Source organism: Sphaerodactylus townsendi, linkage group LG07 (genome assembly GCF_021028975.2).
Source record: "Sphaerodactylus townsendi isolate TG3544 linkage group LG07, MPM_Stown_v2.3, whole genome shotgun sequence".
NCBI classification, from domain to species: domain Eukaryota; kingdom Metazoa; phylum Chordata; class Lepidosauria; order Squamata; family Sphaerodactylidae; genus Sphaerodactylus; species Sphaerodactylus townsendi.
Window position 1 is genome coordinate 72,646,652 of NC_059431.1, and position 20,769 is coordinate 72,667,420.

A 20,769-nucleotide genomic window follows, 5' to 3' on the forward strand; every position below is an offset into this window, starting at 1 on the left:
GGTTTGAACAAGAATATATTCCGCAGGGAATGTTCAAACCTTCAGGAGAACCATAAACTAGATACTAGTGAACTTCAAATCAACTAATCAAAGAGCTGAACATATTCTTACTAGTAGAAATTTAGGTGGCTCTCTTGTTTCTATTAGAAACCCACATATCTGTCTCAACTGTTCACCAAGAAAATATCTTCCATCAAGTCTGTTCAACAATACCCCAATAATGATTACTGGGAAAATCATAATCAATTATTAGCTCCTCTGATCTCACCATCTGGGAACTGCTGAGTGCGATAGTTTTAAGTCAGGGAAGAAAACAGGAACTTCTACACAGCTCCTGCACACAGAATTCTCCATTATGAAAACCTATGCACTGTTACCTCACTGAATGAACCAAAAAAAACCCTGATAAATTAACTCATGGAAATTAAACTATATGAAATTATTTTATATAATTCATTCTGAATGCAGAATTGCACGTGTGTACATGTGCATTAATAGCTATGACTGAAACTGGGAGACAGGATCAGAGAATCCCATTCAACAGCTCTGGGTACAAACGTCTTTACATAGATTTTTTAAAACCTTCTACATTGCAAGAGCATTTCAGGGACCTACTTTTGCTTAAGATGGGTCTTTTTCATCATTCAGATGCTTTGCCAATAGAGGTTTTTTATGATCCCTCTAATTGGCATCAGGAAACAGAGAAAGAGGCAGAGGGAGGGGGAAGAACAAGGATTTCACAAAATTAAATAGCTAATTCTTCACTTTGAAAGCTAAAGTTGCCTCGGAAACACTGCTGTTTCCCTGGTCATCTAATTTTGCTCCTTTTGTCCCATGGGGGCATGCTTTAGAGAGGCATTTATTTACAGGGCTTTCCAGTGGGCTTCAGTTATCGGCCAATAATACTGTGGACACACACTTCTAATGGCCTCTGTTTTGAAACTGAGTCTAATCTAATGGCACCGAGCCCAAACTCCTTTTCCAGCATAGCCATTAAAGGATGTAGGTTATTGCTGTTGTCACCATTGATATTTGTCATTGTAATGTAATTAGGGCCCTAAAATGATGCATTACAGCCCTTGGCACAGCTTCTATTAAAATCTTTTCTTCTGCTCACTGAACTGCGACCTGCTTTCTGATGAAGAACAGACAGACAGCTTTAGGGTGAGGAGCAGATTCATCAAAGAAGTATTTTTCAGCACTGAAAATGGGGAATGGGGAGGGGGAGAGAAAGGGGGAGGAAGAAAGGCAACCTATGAAGAAAAGCACAAGAAGAAAAGCCACACGGCACATTTGAATTTCATCTGACCACTTGAAATTCTGATTGCATCTGATGAATCTTGCTTAGACAATATATATTCCCAGCCTGTGAATCACATGGTTAATCAGGGTTCTAATCTGCTATCCATCAGCCTATGCTGGCAATGTAACTTCCAATCAAATTTATAGGTTATGTGGGTCACGCATCCCTGAGCAACTACATTCACAGATCTTCCATTTAAAAGAAGCATGGATTCTGAAAATGCTAAGGTTAGGGTGACTGAATATTACAGAAGACTATGCAGTGCTTTATGAATGCTCCTGATAAACAGATGCTAAATTATGGCCTGCGGATGCAGCACAATGTTCCAAAAGAGCATTAATGGCTGATAAAATGGTGATTGTTCATGCCAAAATCTAAAAAAGATTGCCTCTGCTGCCATACTTTGTTAAATACATTAACGAACACTGGCATGCCTGCTGCTCTTTTGCCCTAATACTTAAAAAGCAAGCATCTCCCCTTGCACAAAATCAATGGGTTGATGACCCAGAGAACAGAGGTTCTTTCCATTATTTAAAATAGAATTTTAGTTTTTTACATGTTCCCCCTTTAAGTAGCTCCATACTTATGTATACTACAATACTTAGGAGAACACACCATAGTATTCTGATCTCAAATGTCACAGCACATTATCCAGCATCAAAATAGTTAGAAATGTAACATGAAATTGCAGTATGGCCTACCATTACATTTTCAGCCACCCCACAGACCCACGTCACATTTAGCCAAGTTCCTCATGCATTCTTTATGTTCACCATATGTAAACAAGTACTAAGTCAACAACTTGTATTTATTGAAATTGGTGATATAAAGAGTCATCAAGTCACAACTGACCCAGTAGGGTGTTGTGTGGTTTCCAGGCTGTATGGCCATGTTCTAGCAGCATTTTCTCCTGAAGTTTCACCTGCATCTGTGGCTGGCATCCTCTGAAGATGCCAGCCGCAGATGCAGACGAAACATCAGGAGAAAATGCTACTAGAACAAGGCCACACAGCCTGGAAACCACACAACACCCCAGTGATTCCAGCCATGAAAGCCTTTGATAATACACTGACCCTGTAGGGTTTGTCATTGCCTGTCTCTGTTTAGATACTCCCTGGCAATCTTCCATTCAAATACTAAACAGGGCTTAGTTTCTGAAATAGGGCTAGTTTAGCCCATCCAAATATCCTGGATAACAGAAACTAGTACACTAGGCAAAAACTAGACTGACCAGTGGCTGAAACAAGGTTATGTACTGAAGCACAATGCATAGCAATGCTTGCCTTCAGTGCATGCAAATACTCTTTAATCATAGAAGTCATGCTGGCTGGCTCACATACACTTCCCCATGACTAGTTCTCTTCTGTTTCTTCCTGCACCTTCTCTTCAGCCCCAGACAGAATTAGTCAACAACAGGCAATTATTTGAAGAGCAGATATGGTTAGTGCATCTGAAAAAGCCAAACCGAAAATAAACCGCAAAAAGACATTTCAGCTTTTTGGGGTTTATTTTCAGTTTTTAAAAAATGGTGGTAATGTAAGGCAACTGAAAAGCAAATCCCCAAAAATTCCAAATTTTTCAGGCCACTTTGGTCCCACTGCCATTTAAAAAATGGGAGAAGCCATCTTCCTCACTTACCTGCGGAATGCTTCCTCCAAAGTCCACACAGGCTTGCTTATGGTAGGCAACAGAGAGCTAAACAGTGGGCTTGTCCTGGCCAGACCCAGGATTCAGCTTAGCACCACTGCCTCTGGAGTCCACTTGGACTTCGAAAGTGCTGAGGCACAGCCCAATGTTTGTTTGGCTCAGCTCTGTGACAGAATTTTCAGAATCAGGTTTAAAAGGACCGAAAAATTACAAAAAAAAAAACAACAACCTGGAAAAAGCCTGGGAAAAAAACCAATACTAATATAGGGGTTCAGCTTTTACTGCTTTTTCCAAAAAAATTCCAGGTCTTTTAACCAATAATGTGGAAAACAGAAGAAAAAATGATGAACACCCATGTACTTTAAAGCTCATCCAACTGTTTCACTAATTAGAGCAGAGCTGCCAGCCCCTCTGAAGCAAGAAAAGCCTGCAAAGAAGAGAACAGATGATTTTTACACCCCACATTTTTCTACCTTAAAGAGTCTCAAAGCAACTTATAATTAACTTCCTTTTCTCTCCCCTCAACAGGCAGCTTGCGAGTTAGGAATTGCTGAGAGGGTTCTAAGAAAACTGTGACTATCCCAAGGTCACCCAACAGGATTCACTGGGTGAAATGGAGAATCAAACCTAGTTCATCGTATTAAAGTCCACGGCTCTTAACCACTGCACTATGCTGACTCAAGAGACTGGGTTCAACCATTACAAAACACTATGATCACTTTTAAAGTCTCCAGCATATTTGCTGCAGGACTGTTTACGGCCTTTGGCAAGATGACTCCATAGAAATATGATTTTGGAATGGTCTGTCTGTTTTCTTTTATTCATGTAATGTTGGGTTGTTTTATGTTTATTTCAGCTCTCACCAAACCCCAACAATTTTGGCTGATGAGAAGCTTTTTAGAAGTCAAGCAGTCTGTCAAGTCATTGGAAATCAGAAACCTCCCTGATTGTTCTACATATATATACAATTTGATAAAATGATATCCACTTGGACAATCCAACATGATGATGTTTAATAAGCAGAGAAAGTTGATCTATTCTGAAAACTGCATTACCCTATTTACAATGCCTTTCTTTAAGAATTCCTCCAATATATTTCCTGCTGTACTTTCTCCTTTAGCATAACTGGCTTGTTTTGCCATGATTTACAGGTAAATTGAACTGAATTATCTGTGCCGTCTTATAGTGAATGTTACTCTTATATAATTGTATTTAAAACTGAACATACTTATTAAGAAAACCAAAGGATTATAACAGTTGATTTATAGCAAGACAGCATCAGTTAAAATCCTGATAGTTTGAAATGACAAGCTAAAGTTTGTGCTCACCCTGCAACCCAGGAATAAATCTTGGTTTGCAAACTAAATGTAACTGGTTGATATGTAACATTAGACTAAAGTTTGCCAGAACCCAGGTAGGAATAAATTTTGTGACATGTGAGAAAAGTAAGTTATGTCAGGCTTACGCTCATAATTAATGTATATAATTTTCAAAATGATGCATTGCACTGATACTTATAATCAGAGACTAACGCCATGGCCTTACAAGGCAGATTTTTCAACAAACCTGAGAAAAGTCACAGGTTTGCAGAAAAATCTGAAATCTTTAAAATACATATCGGTTTTTAGAATCTCCCAAAATAACAAAAGCAGAGTCTGCAGCTTTAAGAAAAAAAATTCCTCATTGGGTATTGATAGTATTGCTAGTCTTCAAACCCTGGTTTCTGACAGTAGGAGGCAGAAGTAAAATAGCAGGGCCCTTTCCAGAGCTGTTGTGACCTTTGAAGGAGGACTTATGAGAATTAGGCCTCATGATGAAAAATGATACCTTCTGACTTACATAACTCACCCAGGGTGGCTGTTTGTTACTATTTAAAAGCAGGCATCCGACAATATCCATTGTGATGCAGAGGCATAGCGCCAACAGGATGGGGTGGGGTGTGACGCCCCGGGCAGAGCCGCAGTGGAGTGGAGGCATGGCCAGACTGCGGAGGGGGTGTGGTGGGGGCATTCCAGGGTTGGGCGGGGGTGGGCACCTCCGCAGCACGGGTGCAGGGCGAACATGTGCCCCAGGGAAAGTTGCCACTCGCTCTGCCTCTACTGTGATGCCATGGTTAGAGTTTCAGACAAGAATCTGGGAGACCTAGCTTCAAATCACCACTTTACCATGGAGTTCCTTGGATGACCTTGAGCCAGTTACACATTCTCCGGGCTACTGCGAAGATAAAGTGGAGTAAAGAAGAATGATGTAAACTGCTTTGTGTCCTCATGGTGGAAAATAATAAGATATATAGTAATAAATAGTAAATATAACTGATGATGGGGGAGAAATACAAGTTGGGTTGGTGGATGGTTGGGAAGGAGAAAAGGAAACAAGCAAAGGTAGTTGCCAAGAGGATTGTTAGTAGGGGATACAGGAGATACTAAGGTGCCCTTTGCAAGTCCTTTCAGGTTTTCCACCTCACAACTGGGCCCAACCAAACAGCCAGCACTGTGCAAATCAGTTACAGTTTTCCTGGATACAGACTGCCAGGACTGCCAGGAGGAAAGCCTGGAAGACATTAAAGAAGGTGTCTTACAGGTGGGAACCAGAATAAGTGAGAGGTTATTCCTTCAAGGAAAAGGAAATAGGAAATATATATATCCTAAAAGCATTTTGTAGTTATTAAAAGCACCAAAAAGTGGTGAGAGTTCTTGCCAGATTTTGCTCTGCACCATCTACACTACTGTCATCTATATTAAGTTTTTATAAGCTACACCCAGGTTCCACAAAATACAGCCTACGTTATACAGCAGTTTCAGTGTTAGAATACACTACACCATGCGTAGTACTCAGACCATCTTTTTACATATTATAAAAGATTGGTCAGTCAATATTTCCTTATTGCTGGGGAGTAATGTTGTATGATCAATGTGTAATGATGTCATGATGCTTCATTGCACAGAGTCCCACATCAATTAGCACCTTGGGGGAAAAAAACCATGGACACCTCTAGTTTATCCATGCTGCTTTTATCTAGCTGCAACTTCCAAAGGAAGCTATATCCCCTCAACTAAATGACATAATACATTTTATTTTCAATTATTATATCATTTTCAGTGGCGGAGATACAAGAGGGTGGGGGATGCGCCGTGCACTGCATGCAATACTGGGGGGCAGAAAATCACCTCAAGCCCCTCCCCCTTCCCCCACAACGCCCCCTTGTGGCACCCCCACCCCCCTTCCCACACTTACCTTAGTTCCTTTCCTTTTCCTAGAACTTTTTCAGGCTAAAAAAAAGGCCTGTTCACAGTACAGGCTAAAAACGGCCTGAGGAACTACAGTTCCCAGGAGACCTTACGGCTCACAAGGTCTCCTGAGAAGTATAGTTCCCATCAGGCCGTTTTTGAGCCTGAACTGTGAATAGGCCTTTTGTTCAGCCTGGAAAAGTTCTAGGAAAAGGAAAGGAACTAAGGTAAGTGTGGGAAGGGGGGTGCCGCGGGGGGACCATGGGGGGTGGAAAATATAGACTGTGCACCGGGTGCAGTTTGGCCCAGCTATGCCTCTGATTATTTTCTTACAAGTGCTGCAGCAATTCCTGAATGATATAGTTGAAGTTGAACTCAACCCACTTGCAATGGTCATTTTCACTCAAATAAATGACATTCGGTCACATTGATTTGTTTCTGATTTAAAAGTGAACAGAATTTCAAGTGTATTTGAATACACAGTAGAAAGCAACCAGTAGCCATTGTTGTTGCATTCTAGAAATTACTAGGTTGATAGCCTTCTAATGAATTAGGGAGACTGCAAAAAAGAAAAGGTAAAAAAAACCCCTCTGCTATTCCTATCAACCCCAGCCAGAAGTTATGCTGTGAAAAACTGTTTACAGAATTGACAAGATTTGAAGGGGACCTGTCTTCTGTTTAGAGAACTACTCCATAAAGTAAAGAACTGTGAAAGGTGAAAAAACTAATGAGGAAGGGGAGTTTACATATGTGAGTTTACATGCGTATGCAGTATTTCCACATGCAAATTGAGTGTTTGGATGTTCAAATGGTTACAGGTTGGGTGAGGGTGTCCATGTCAACCATCACTACTTGGCCAGACTAATCTGATAAGTGTTTATTGGTAATTAAACATATTACAATATATGTTCTATTCTTCAGTCACATACATGCTTTGCCTTTAAGGGAAGTATACTGTCAATATCAATCAGAAACATGGAAGAAAACATTGTGAAATCAGTCTCGTAAGAACACCTGGAAAGAAAACCATTCATGTAACATGGAAATTATTTTGAAATCTATTCTGATCCATTTTTTATTCTAAGTCACACTAGTGTGCCTCATCCATACTTCTGCAAACTCAAGCCTCTTTCTGACCAAGAATACCTGAAGTTGTTATCCTGAACCAAACAGTAGACCTCTAAATACCCAGTGCTTTTTCAATACTGTCTTAACAGATGATAACATCTTAATCTAGAGTTTGACACTAGTTATGGGGTCATCACTTGAGAAAACAGATAGTGTAAATATACCCTAGGGTAGACCTGGGCATTATACGGCCCGCTGTCCACATCCAGCCCGCCGGATGACCCTGACTGGCCCGTATGACAGACCTGGCCCTGGCCTAAGAGGACCTGTTTAGAACCGCGCTGCTCATTCTTCCGCTAACCCTCCCCCTTCCCCCCTCACCTTGCCACTGAGCCGGAAAGGGCCTCTGAGAAAGGCCACTCCCCTCGCGCAGTGGCTTCTGGGGCATTCCCCTCCTTTGAAAGCTCCGCAGAAGCCGGTTGCCTTGGTTGCCGGCTTCTGCAGGGCTTTCAAAAGCACCTCTCAAAAGCGCCTCACCTCTCAAAAGCACCTCTCAAAAGCACCTCAATCGCTGGGGAGCAAGGCGCTTTTGAAAGCCCCGCAGAAGCTGGCAACCAAGGCAACCGGCTTCTACGGGGCTTTCAAAAGCACCAGTTGATGAAAAAAGTAGGTCAAGGAACTTAAGTCTCCCCACTTGCTTGATTGTCACAGTGGACAACTATGCAGGTAGGTTAAGCCTGTGGTTCTTTGTGCCAAATAGTGTTGTATGCAGAACTGTTGCCACTGATTCCAAGTTTATCTGTGCACCTGTCTGTCACTTATCAGCCCTTTTATGAAGAATTGAGTACAGCCTTTTGGCCCGGCCCTCTGTATATAAAAAGAAGTGTGTCCTAAAACTAACAATGCAGATATATAAATGCAACATTTCCCAAACACCTGGTTAGTAAGTAATCTTTAGCTCTTGTTTTCTAGAAAAATAAGATGCAATACACTTTTTAAAAGGAAGACTCTTGGGCAAGAGTCATAAATTTTATATATAGTTATGATGCCTTAAAGCACCCTGATGCCTTGAAACTTTGGTTCTATTGTTCATCGTTGAGGCCTCTATACAGTCTCACATGGGACTGCACTTGTGCCATGGAGCATTTCAGTTGGCATTTTTTTTAAAAAAGCTCTTTGCCATTGGGTGAGTGCTCCCCTCCCCTAGTCACAGTCTGGACTATTTGCTTTCCCCACCCAGGGTATGTGACCAGGTACGAGGGGTGCACTCTCTCCCTCCAGAACTTTCTTCGCCGCCACATGGAATGGTTGTGTTTCAATGAGTTAGCTGAGCCTAGCCACTTACAGCTTATTCCCTGATTAATTAGTGTGCAGTAGTGTGTTTCTAGTGCTTCTTTTCACTTAGTTCTCACTTAGTTGGTGCAGTTTGTGTTTTTGCATTTTTATTTCTTTCAGTAATCATTATTCCTTTGGAGAACTTGGTGCACCACCTCACACAAGGCAAAATGGTGCTTGCTAAAGCATGCTGCTCTTGCAGCTCTCTCTCACAATTGGATGGCCACACTAAGTGTGTGGTTTGTCTGGCTGAAAGCCATCTGCCTGATTCATGTAAAGCATGTGGCCGCCTCTCCTCCAAGATCAAAAAAAGAGAGCTGTGAAGCTTCAGGCAGCCCTCTATGCTAAAGCCAGAAGCTTCGGGAACAAACCAGATTGGGGACACCAAGCCTTCCACCTCTACTGCCACCGGCCCTCTGGAGCTGGTAGTGGTGCCACAAAGACCAGGAATCTAAGCAAGCCTGCATCTCAGAGCATGTCACTCTTACTCACTGTATGACACTCCCCAGAAGGAGGAGAGTATGGATTGGGGCTCCCAGCCCAGTTTCTCTCAACTGCAGGAATACATGCCTCCGCCCCCTGGGTCTGGCAATATACTATATGCCTTATACACTGATGAACAACAGTGGCTGATGGCACAAGATCTGGCCCTCTTCAAACAGAGGACACAGTCCTCCCAAGGTGCAGTGCCTGATCAGGCCTGCTCCCTTCCATCCTTGCAGTCTGCACCATTGATCCCTTACAAACAGAAGTACAAAGAGGGTTTGGAATGGCAACTGTGATGGCAACACAAATGCTGACGGAGATTCCTCCTGGGGGAGTGTAAAATGGTGTTTAGCTTTGGAGTCCCAATCCATATGTCTGTATGGCCAAGGCACTTCACCTGGAGTTCATCCATGAGATGCCCAAAGACACTGGATGTGGTGGAGGAGATCAACACTTCACAGGTAAAACTGCCGACAGTCAAATGCATCAATTGCATTGCCTTTGTGATTAGGGGAAGTTGTCCAACAGGAAGACCAAAAACCGATCCAATATTTATGCGGATGACTGACTATTTCTACCATCACCCATCACCTAACTCCCTGGTTGTTAAGGCAATATTGGCCAAATCCAAATCAGGATCAATTATGGTCCCACTTGAAAAGGAGGAAAGGAAGTAGGGTGCCATATTTATTCAGCAGGGTCAATGGTGGCATATTATCTTGCAATGATGAGGTATTATCAGTATTATTTGTGCCAGCAATTGGAACCATCCTTTTTCAGTTCCTAGGGGGAGGCTGAGCAGTTGCACATCCTACAGGCAGAAAGCTAGTCAAGTCCCAGATAATGCTGCAAAGCATGTATCTGATGGTTCCACCAAGATGGTAGTCTCCAGTGTGACAATGTGCCGCCATGCCTGACTGTGCTCATCTGCCCTACAGCAGGATGTTAAAAGCTAGGTCAAGAATTTCCCCTTTGACCACAAGCACTTATTACATGAAACAACCAATGATGTCTTGTGTGACCTGTGGAAAGATAAAATCACTACCAAGTCACTGGGGATATCTCAGGCTGCCCAAGGGAGCTCCTCTTTATCCCATCCAAGGTATGGTTCTACCTCTAGGTATTATCCTGGAAAACAGTACCAGTATAATTATTATCCTCAGTATGGGAGTCAACAGCAGCACGGCAATCAGTCTAGGCCAGGTCTACCCCATTACAACAAGCCCAAATACCATCCCGGAGCAGGGGTAAGTATGGTAATAGCTTCAGTGGGAAAAAAGCCTTCAGTCTAATTAGAGGCCTCTACCTATCCTGACCACAAGTTAGGGTTTGACAATCAGTTGCTCTATTTTTTTTTTCATAACTGGTTATTGTGTTGTTGTGACAAATGGGTTTTGTCTGTTATTAAAAAGGGTTACTCCTTTGAGTTCCTGTCTCTGCCTCCTCTATCTTCTAAAGAACAACCAGTTTCCCCAGAGTCTGCTGCTTTGGCATCAGAGGTGTCATTTCCTCATTCAGAAGAAAGATAGCAGACAATATCCCATTTTGGACCTAAGGGGTCTTAATAAATGTATTTCCCCAAAAAAGTTAAGCATGCTATCCATGTCTGACATAATACCTCTTCTGTACAAAGGGGATTTTTTGTGGTCATAGACCTTAAGGACACTTATTTTCACATTGCCATTAATGAACATTATAGCAAGTACCCCAGGTTTGCTGTGGACAACCTGGTTTATTAGTTCCATGTTCTCCCATTTGGTCTGTCATCAGCCCCAAAATTTTTTACTAAGGTAATAACAGTGGTGGTTGAATACCCATCCTTGTAGAGCTGCATCATATTTTCTTACTTGGATTATTGGCTCTGTCTCCCACTTGATAGACAACCTTTGTAGTCAGCTACCTACTGCAGTGTACACATTCCAGGCCTGTGGCCTGATTGTGAATATAGCCAAATCCAAAATACAGCCCACTCACAGGCTGGAGTTTGTAGGTACCACCCTAGACTCAGAGCTTGGCTGAGCAATCCTCCCCATTATCAGGGCTAGAGTCAAATCTGATAACCAGATTTTACAGGAACCATTTTCAGAAAGCAGTCTCTATCCAGAAGCTTCTTGGGTTAATGGTCTCAGCGATGTCTATAGAGTGTTTTGCCAGACTACAATGCGGCCCTTACAGAATTGGCTCATTAGGATATTCAGGATTAATGTAGATTAATGCAATGGCGCAGGTTGTCTGTCCAGTATGTCTTAAAATCACTACAGTGGTGACAGGTGAATAGCAATTTATCAGGGGGTATACCTCTACGCCGCCCCCAATCCTTCCATACTAGTAACTACAGATGCTTCCCTGAAAGGTGGGGGAATACATTGCCAGGGGTTTCTGGTGCAGGGACTCTGGTTCCAACAATCAAACTCAGATCCATCAGACATGCTCTGGACCTTTTGCAGGCATGCTTCAGAACAGAGAGGCTCTGATTGCCACAGACACTATGGGGGCACAGGCTCCCTGACTCTATGCAAGGAGGTGTGCAAGATCTGGGAATGGGTCATCTCCCATTCTTGCCTGGCAGTGTTCCATATAGCTTACACATCCAATGGAATTAGTATGGATGGATAAACTGAGCTGGACTTGCGTCACCCAGCACGAGTAAAAAAAAAGAAGGGAGGTAACTCCTGTATTCCACACCTGAAGGGAACCAGAGACAAATGTGTTTACTTCAGAAAGGAACAGCAAGTGCTCCAGATATTGCACCAGGAGGGGAATGGGATGGGACTCCTAAGCAGTTGCTTTTCAAATTTGTTGGTCGGGACTCTAATGTACACATTTCCCCATTGCCTCTGATACTCAAGGAAACTGCCGAAGTGAAACCAGACAGGGCCAATCTAACCCTGATTGCACCATTTTGGCAAAGCAGGCCCCTCTGACCAAAAGGGAGGCACATAAGCCTACCCCAAGTAGCCAACCTCCGAGGATTGATCAGATATTTCATCATGATGGAATATCCCCATGCCTCACAGATTGACTCCTTTGCTTAGATGTTTAGAGAAGCAATAACAAAAATAGGGCTGTTCAACAGTGGAATGCACTACATCAGAGTGTGGTGGAATCTCCTTCTTTGGAGGTTTTTAAACAGAGGCTGGATGACCATCTGTCAGGAGTGCTTTGATTGTGTGTTCCAGCATTGCAGGGGGTTGGACTTAATGGCCCTTAGGGTCTCTTCCAACTCTATGATTCTATGAAATGCCAACTTGACACAAAAAGTTTGTTTTTAAAAAATCTACGAATCTAGTCATTGTCCTTCTATGACTGAAGAGCAGAATAATTAAAATACATTCAAAACAGGTGGTGGTTAGTGAAGAACCAAGATGATACTTTGGTTAAACTTGTGAAAGCCAATCAGGAAGCATCAAGAGACAATAGATGACAACAGACTAAAATAAAAACCTAATCACTGTGCTTACTTGGTTTTTTAAAAATATATATGATGTAGGGGTTTTGGTGCTAAACAGTAGAGGCCTCTCTATGTAATTTTTCAGTCTCTCAAAGTTGATTCCCATGAAACACTGTCCCTTAATTATAGCAATTTTTAGCTACTAAGGGTGCTGTGTGGTTTCCGGGCTGTATGGCCGTGTTCTAGCAGCATTCTCTCCTGACGTTTCGCCTGCATCTGTGGCTGGCATCTTCAGAGGATCTGGGAAAGCAAGTGGAGTATATATCTGTTGGAGTGTCCAGGGTGGGTGGGGAAACCTTGTCTGTGAGTAACAAAGGCGGTAACCAGGTCAATAGTTGAGGGCATCTGAATAGAAGTATGAGTAACAATGAGGACTATAGCCTGGGAGTAACACTGTAGATAGCAAGGTCACTGGTGTGAGCATCTGAATAGAAGTATCCTGGCCTTTGTTTCTTTTGTCTATGGTCATCCTGTGTTTGTGTGGAGCTGGTTAGACACTGTCTTGATTCTAGTATTTTTCAACACTGGCAGCCAAGTTCTGTTCATTTTCATAGTTTCTTCCTTCCTGTTAAAATTGTCCATGTGCTTATGGATTTCAATTGCTTCTCTGTGTAGTCTGACGTAGTGGTCCAGAATTTCTGTTTTTTCAAATAATATTCTATGTCCAGGTTGGTTTATCATGTGTTCTGCTATTGCTGATTTTTCTGGCTGAAATAGTCTGCAGTGCCTTTCGTGTTCTTTGATACGTGTCTGTGCGCTGCGTTTGGTGGTTCCTATGTAGACTTGTCCACAGCTGCATGGTATGCGATAGACTCCTGCAGTAGCTAAAGGATCCCTCTTATCCTTTGCTGAGCGTAGCATCTGTTGAATTTTCTTAGTGGGTCTGTAGATTGTTTGTAGATTGTGCTTCTTCATCAGTTTTCCTATGCGATCAGTGGTTCCCTTGATGTATGGTAAAAACACTTTCCCTCTAGATGGCTCTTTATCTTTGTTCATGTGGCTTGTTCTTGGTCTTGCAGCCCTTCTGATTTCTGTATTAGAGTAACCATTAGCCTGTAGAGCCCTGTTTAGGTGATTCAATTCATCTTGTAGGAGGTGAGGTTCACAGATTCTGTTTGCGCGATGTACCAAAGTTTTTATGGTGCTCCTTTTTTGCCCTGGATGGTGATTGGAGTTTCTGTGTAGATATCTGTCTGTGTGCGTAGGTTTTCTGTATACTGTGTGTCTCAATTGCTGGTTTGGTTTGCGGATGACTAAAACATCTAAAAATGGCAGTTTTCCTTCATTTTCTTTTTCCATAGTAAATTGGATGTTTGGGTGGATCTTATTGATATGGTCCAGGAACTTGTTTAGTTCTTCTTCTTTAGCTACTAAATTTATAAATTACTAATTCCATGGTTTCTCTATTTTTTTTAACATGAGCAACTTTATAATGCTTCATTACACCTCTGAATTATGCTTAGTGATGGGCATACAACAGTCTCCAGGGCAGATCACAATTTTATTTATTTATTTTGTCCTTTGGATTTCTATGTGGAAGGCTAGTATAATTCCTGTTTGCTACTATATAGCTTTGACTAAGGAGACAGGGACTTGAATGGCACACATCACTGTATTACCATTAGAATTCAATTCAGTACAGATGTACACATCTAATAAAAAAACTTCTGAGTGGACAGGATAAGCTCTGCCATTCAGGCTGCAGGGGGTTATATTTTTATATCCTCTCCCATTTAAAATTTTTGTACAAATAAAAAAGTCAAGGAAAAAATCTGAACATATCCTCCATATGCTTGCGCAGTTCTCCAACTTACAGGGAATTATTTGTGTAGGGGAAACTCACTTGCAGTTTGAAGTGGTATCCACTGTTATCATCACAGTGCTCTACCACCTCATTCCTCTGGAGAACAAACATAATGTTCCCTCAACACTCATCTAAGACCATTATGAAGTAGCTCGGGACATAAGAATTATTAATTCTGCTAAAATATGTGAATGAGGTATACCACAAATATGACACCTCCATTAAAAACTGATCATTAAAAACACAGTTCCCTCAGCTCTGAATACCTGTCAGAGAAATGCATAAAGCTTTGTTTCACTTTTGGTGTTTTTTGAGGCTTTTTGCCATTAAGTCACAACTTACTTATGGCAACCCCATAGGACTTTCAAGATATGAGACGTTTGGAGGAGGTCCTACATCTTAACCACTGCACCATGCCGGCTCTCATTTGTTTCACTGGCTTTTCCAAATCTGTGTGTTCTCTTAAGAGTAGCAATCTTACTTTGTACTGTGTCACAAGCTCTCTTTTTTCCGTTTTCTCTTTTAAAAAATGCAGACAGTGGTGCTGCTGTAGTGGACTCTCTGCCCCTCACATTCAGTTGTCTCCCATGCTAATACACTGCCATCTTTCAAAGAGAGCACTGTGAAATGGGAAGGCTGTCATACAGAGTGAATGGTACTGCAGGGAAATTGGAGACGTGTTGAGAAAACTAATTAAGTAATTTCTTCCCATTGTTCCTTGTTCTCTTCATGCCTTCCCTCAGATCAAGACTCCAGCGTAGACTTTGATTGACTTAAGCCTGACATGCACTGCCTTTTGTACCCATATAACTTTGCTGGTCAGTTTTGCCAAAACTGCTTACACCAACACAAGAAGAATAGACACTCAATTTCTTTCTTTTGTACAATACTGCTGTTGTCATCTTGCCTTCTTATTCTTGGTGGGGCTTTCAACACAGATCTAGACAAAGATTCTTGAAATTTACAGGTTGAAAAAAGGGACTCTAGATCTTCTGTCTTTGGGAAAGGGATGGAAGAGCCAGAGAGTTGTACTGATTAAGAGCAGCAGACTTAAATCTGGAGCACCATGCTTGATTCCACACTCTTCTACATGAGCGGTGAACTCTAATCTAGTGGCCTGGATTTGTTTGCTTATTCCTCCACATGAAGCCTGTTGTTTGATACTGGGCCAGTCACAGTTCTCTCTGAGCACTCTCAGCCTCACCTACCTCACAAGATGTCTGTTGCGAAGAGGGGAAAAGGAAGGAGTTTGTAAGCTGCTTTGAGGCCCCTTAAGGTTGAGAAAAGTGGAGTATACATCCAAACTCTTCTTCTTTTCCTCACCCTCCATCTCTCAGACTTTCTTCTCATGCTTACTACTTTTCACTTCCCCATTCCCTATTGCTGAATACTCCTCTCTCAATATTTTTCACAGTTTTAGAATGGACCATCACAGATGCGCTTAACTAGCTTGGCTAGAGCAGGGGTAGGGAACCTGCGGCTCTCCAGATGTTCAGGAACTACAATTCCCATCAGCCCCTACCAGCATGGCCAATTGGCCATGCTGACAGAGGCTGATGGGAATTGTAGTTCCTGAACATCTGGAGAGCCGCAGGTTCCCTACCCCCGGGCTAGAGAAAAAGCAACCTTGCAAGGTACAAAACTGATGGCGCAAAGACCAAATGAGGTGGAGCAAACTAAAATTTTATTGTTTAAATGTAATCATCATCATGATTTTAAGCCAGCTTAGTGATTTATCACATATCGTTATGCACAAACCTTATTATCTTGTACTTAAATATAATAAACATAATGCACTTGTACACAAACATGTGATGTACTTAAGTTCTTTGGAACACTATGTTCTATGGAGAATCACTTATTGCAGAATAGCCCTATACATGATATTTTAATTGCAGAGATAAAGAAAACCATGCTTTTCACTTATGAGTCAAAGTACCCCATCTATTTTAATAAAAATGCTAATTTGTCAAACTCTTCTGCCAGTATTTGTTTCAGATATTGCTTTAAACTTGAATGGTATCTCTATCACTTAACACTCCTATTCCTTACATACTAGACTCCTCCATGCTTGTTATTTCAATTCATGAGCTATTTTTATCTCATTCCCAACCGTCAAACTACAGTATTCTTCCCTGATCACATTTTCCATTCATGCCAAATCATTCTCTAAAGCAGTTTTCTCCCACATTTCTAAATCTGGTTGCAATTTCTTGATGTCATACCATATACACAGTTACACGGTTGCTTTTTATACAAAAAAATTCTGGAGTTCTGCAGAAGTGCTTCCTCAAAGGACTAATTTTCAGGATGGTGGTACAGAAAATGACAATTGCTGCCAAAAAGCCTTTACTGTGTTTAGCCATGGGCTATACCTCCCTCGCCCTTCCTCTGCACTCCCCTGATCACAGGACCTCTTTCCGTACTCCTTGTACCAGACATAACATTATACATGCAATCAGGAAAGCCAGACTGAATTTAAAAGAATGGAACTATTATGTTCAGAAAGTCTTTTAAGGCTGAAAAATCCTGGGTTGCCTTCACTTTAACACACAAATGGCCATCAGAGAATCATATTAAGTCCCGTACTTAGTGCTTTCAGTCAGTATCAGGGCCCAGTATTTACCTTAATAGTGACTGGGGAAGATGCACTCCTTCAACTTCTTCCATGCTGCTGTCTACCTATCTATCTACCTATCTATAAAAAGGTTAGGTGTCACCAACTAATGGCTCAGATTTTCGCAACAGTGACATATTTTATCTGTGAAACAAGGAAAAGCAGGATACTGGTGAGAACTAGTGGCCTTGAACTTAATCCCGCCTTTTCTCATAAGCAGCAATCACAACTCACAATACACTTCCCCAGCCACATTTCTGTCTCCAGAATATAGCCTCAACCTAGAACTGGTGGATTTATTATTATTATTATTATTATTATTATTATTATTATTATTATTATTATTATTATTATTATTATTATTATTATTATTATTCACTCTCCTCCTCCCCCCCTTCATTCTATTTCACCATCCTTCTGCAGTATTAAATTTCCAAACAGCTTTTGCTGTCACTGCCTACAAGTACCAAAATGTTTTATTAAGTCTTTGCAGACCGCATATACTGGTCTTGTTGCATTTTGATTTGTTGATTCTGGGTTCAAACTCTGAAAAGGCAAGGGGAAACAGGTCCCTGTGCTTTCAGAAGTGCTTTGCAAGACAGTAAATCCGCATCCCTGGGCTAAAGATGCAATTGAAACATGGCTGATGGATTAACCACAGCATTACCATCTGCTTTATTTACTGTTCCTCTCCTAGTCATGCAAAAGACCTGGAGTAAGTTTATGGCTACTCATCACTCTAGTTAGCCTTATATTTTCATTTGATACCATCCTACATAAAGAAAGGAGGGGGGATTGAAACTAAGACGAATAAATAGGGACATATGAGGGACCAGGCCTGAGGGGTGATATGAAATTTGTCAGCTTTTTGCTTTAACAATGTCTAAATTCTGCATAAAACATACCATGGACCACATACCATGTGCAGGCTTATCAATGGGGAAATGGATGTGCAAGCATTGCAATGAACAACTTCAAACTCAGTGCATTAATGAATTGAGAAAACAAAACATAAGACTATGGATAGCCTGAAAAAATGCCTCTTGCCCAATCATAATGTACCAACAAGGAAAGGGGAGAACTGCATGGAGGAAAAAATACAATAAATCAATCAATGCAGCAGCAAAATTCTAAAATTTTCTCAATCATCTAAGATGTGATTAGGTGTACTGGACTAAGTGGAGTAAATCTATGAGATGACATGCATTATTTGGTGATGGTATTTTGCTATCTTTTAGAGCAGGGGTAGGGAACCTGCGGCTCTCCAGATGTTCAGGAACTACAATTCCCATCAGCCCCTACCAGCATGGCCAATTGGCCATGCTGACAGAGGCTGATGGGAATTGTAGTTCCTGAACATCTGGAGAGCCGCAGGTTCCCTACCCCTGTTTTAGAGAGAATACAGCCATGAGTTGGTTTCATACACAAAAATAAATTTGGGAAAAATGTTGATTAAGAAGTGGCAGAGGCTTAGCTGGTACAGGAAAAGCCTGTTTGATGTACGTTAGAGAACCTTAAATAGTATTCAGATAATGGAATTCCTTTTTCGGGCACAAATAAAAGGCCCATGATAAGGATCCAGACTAGTCAGCTTACCACATCCTTTGATATAAGTGAGAAGACTAAGAACTTCAGCATGGTGTAGTGGGTCAAGAGTGGCAGATTTAAATCTGGAGAAAGAGCGGCTGAGATTTACCTTGACTGCTGTTGCTGCCTGGGAGTAGGGAAGGGAGAGGGGCAGGCTCAGCACCAGCATCCAGCCCAACTGCTGGCATGAGCGAGTGACATGCCTGGAGGAGGCAGGACCATGGCCTTATATGGGCAGGGCAGGCCATCCCACACTTCTTCTCGAAGAAGTGCCGTAGGCTTCTCCCATCCTCCCTCCCTCGTGGGTCTGAGTTTTTTGTTGTTGACATTCTAGTTACGGTGAGTGTTGTTGTTATTTGCATTCCCCACTCCTCCACAAGTGGCAGACTCTAATCAGGTGCACCAGATTAGATTCTCCACCCTTCCACATGCAGCCTGCTGTCCAATCTTAGGTTAGACACAGAGTCAGACCCAGCTAACTCACAAGGTGCCTCTTGTGGGGGGAGGGAAGGTGACTATAAGTCGCTTTGAGACTCCTTTCCATAGATAAAAGCAGGGTATAAAAACCATCTCTTCTTCTCAGCAGATGTGACCTAAAAGGGGAAGAAATCACCCTGAAACAAAAACATATTTTCCTGAACCTGTTACGTACACTGATTTTAATGTATAGTGTACAGATTTAGAGAAACATGAAGACTTTTTATTAATCTATGAAATGTAGGGTGTTTTCATCCATGTGTCACATTGACATGACTTTACTCCAAAGCAGAACCACCACCACTCTAACAGCATTTGGCTTCTTAAATAAAAGAAACTACTTGGGAGAGTAGCCATAGGTCAGCAATAGATCACACACTTTGCATACTGAAGAGCCAAGGTTTAATCTCCGGGATCTTCACTTAAAATGATCTCAGGTAGCAGATCTTCGGAAATAATTTTCTCTGAGACCCAAGAATAAGTAGACAATACTGAGCTTGTCTGACTTGAAAAAAAATACAGCTTCTTCACTCCAAATTTAGGCTCTCAATTCAAAATTCAAAAAAAACAAGAACCTTGGAATTTCCAAACACTGGTTACTTCAGAACCTATAGGACCGGAGCAAATTGGATTCACTAAAAATAAATCAACACTGGATCATGTAACAGTTTTAGCACACTTAGCTAACAAAAGTATAACTCATAATAACCGTAAACTGTTTGCAGCCTTCCTGGATTTAAAAGGGGCATTTGACTCCATACCTGGAGCCCTACTGTGGAGAAAATTGACGGCGTTACACATGGACCCCAGACTACTGTTTCTTATAAAACAGCTACACACTTGCACTAGCTGCAGAATAAGAGCCGCAACAAAAGGACCGCTCACAGAAAATATCATCACAACCAGAGGGGTCAAACAAGGCTGTACATTGGCCCCCACTTTGTTTAATATATTCCTTAGTGATCTAGTGCCAACCCTCCAGAAGGCCAATGGGCATGTTCCCAAACTAAGCACTAAACACGCAGTTCGGCTAAGCATTGTATGCTGATCTACTAATCGCTTCTTCTTTCCCACACTAAAGTTGGTCTCACTCGCCTCTTTAAATTGCTGTGCTGAATATTGTAAGAGGAACGAACTGGTAATTAACTATGAAAAAAAATAATGGTCCTCGCTAGAAGACCCCTAGTCATACATGGACCATCAATAACAGACCCATAGAACAAGTTAACCAGTTCAAATATTTGGGCATAACTCTTACTAGCAACCTTAATTGGGCAGTACATAGAAATTAGCACTCGCTGCAGCTAACAACAGTGCCCTAGCAATTCAGCCGCTTTTCACTGTGGGCCACCAGTATATACCATCCGCGATTGAAGGTGTTCAATGCTAAATGCGCTCTCAGCTCCTCTATGGAGCACCTATTTGGATCGAGCTATAAACAAAAAATATAAACACAGCAGGTCCCGCTTCTTCCACAAAATTATGGGCTTACCAAATTGTGCTTCATATGCAGCCCTATGTTTAGAACTTCGGACGGAAATATCATCATAATGCCACGCATGGCCTGGCTGAGAACTTCTGTCAGATACTGGCTGTACATCCACTATTTGCAGGATCACTCCAGTTTGTTACACCTCATGTGCTTTCCCGACTATGCAAAATTCCTAGGTGGCTGAAACTAGTTGAGGGAAAAATCAACACTCTTGGCTTTTTTTTTTTCATTAGAGTCGCTATCCCTCTTTCCCTATCAGAAGCATATAGCTGCTT

The 20,769-nt window shown here is 41.8% G+C and overlaps 1 protein-coding gene across 1 annotated transcript in view; it reads right to left on the reverse strand.

Annotated features, from left to right (window-relative positions):
- Positions 1 to 1,195: 1,195 nt before the first annotated feature.
- LOC125437001 (transducin-like enhancer protein 4) overlaps positions 1,196 to 20,769 on the reverse strand; it is a 35,954-nt gene continuing 16,380 nt past the window's right edge. Inside the window, exon 5 of the mRNA XM_048504373.1 lies at positions 1,196 to 1,201. Within this exon, the coding sequence (XP_048360330.1) occupies positions 1,196 to 1,201 (6 nt within the window). The remainder of the gene's footprint in view (positions 1,202 to 20,769) is intronic.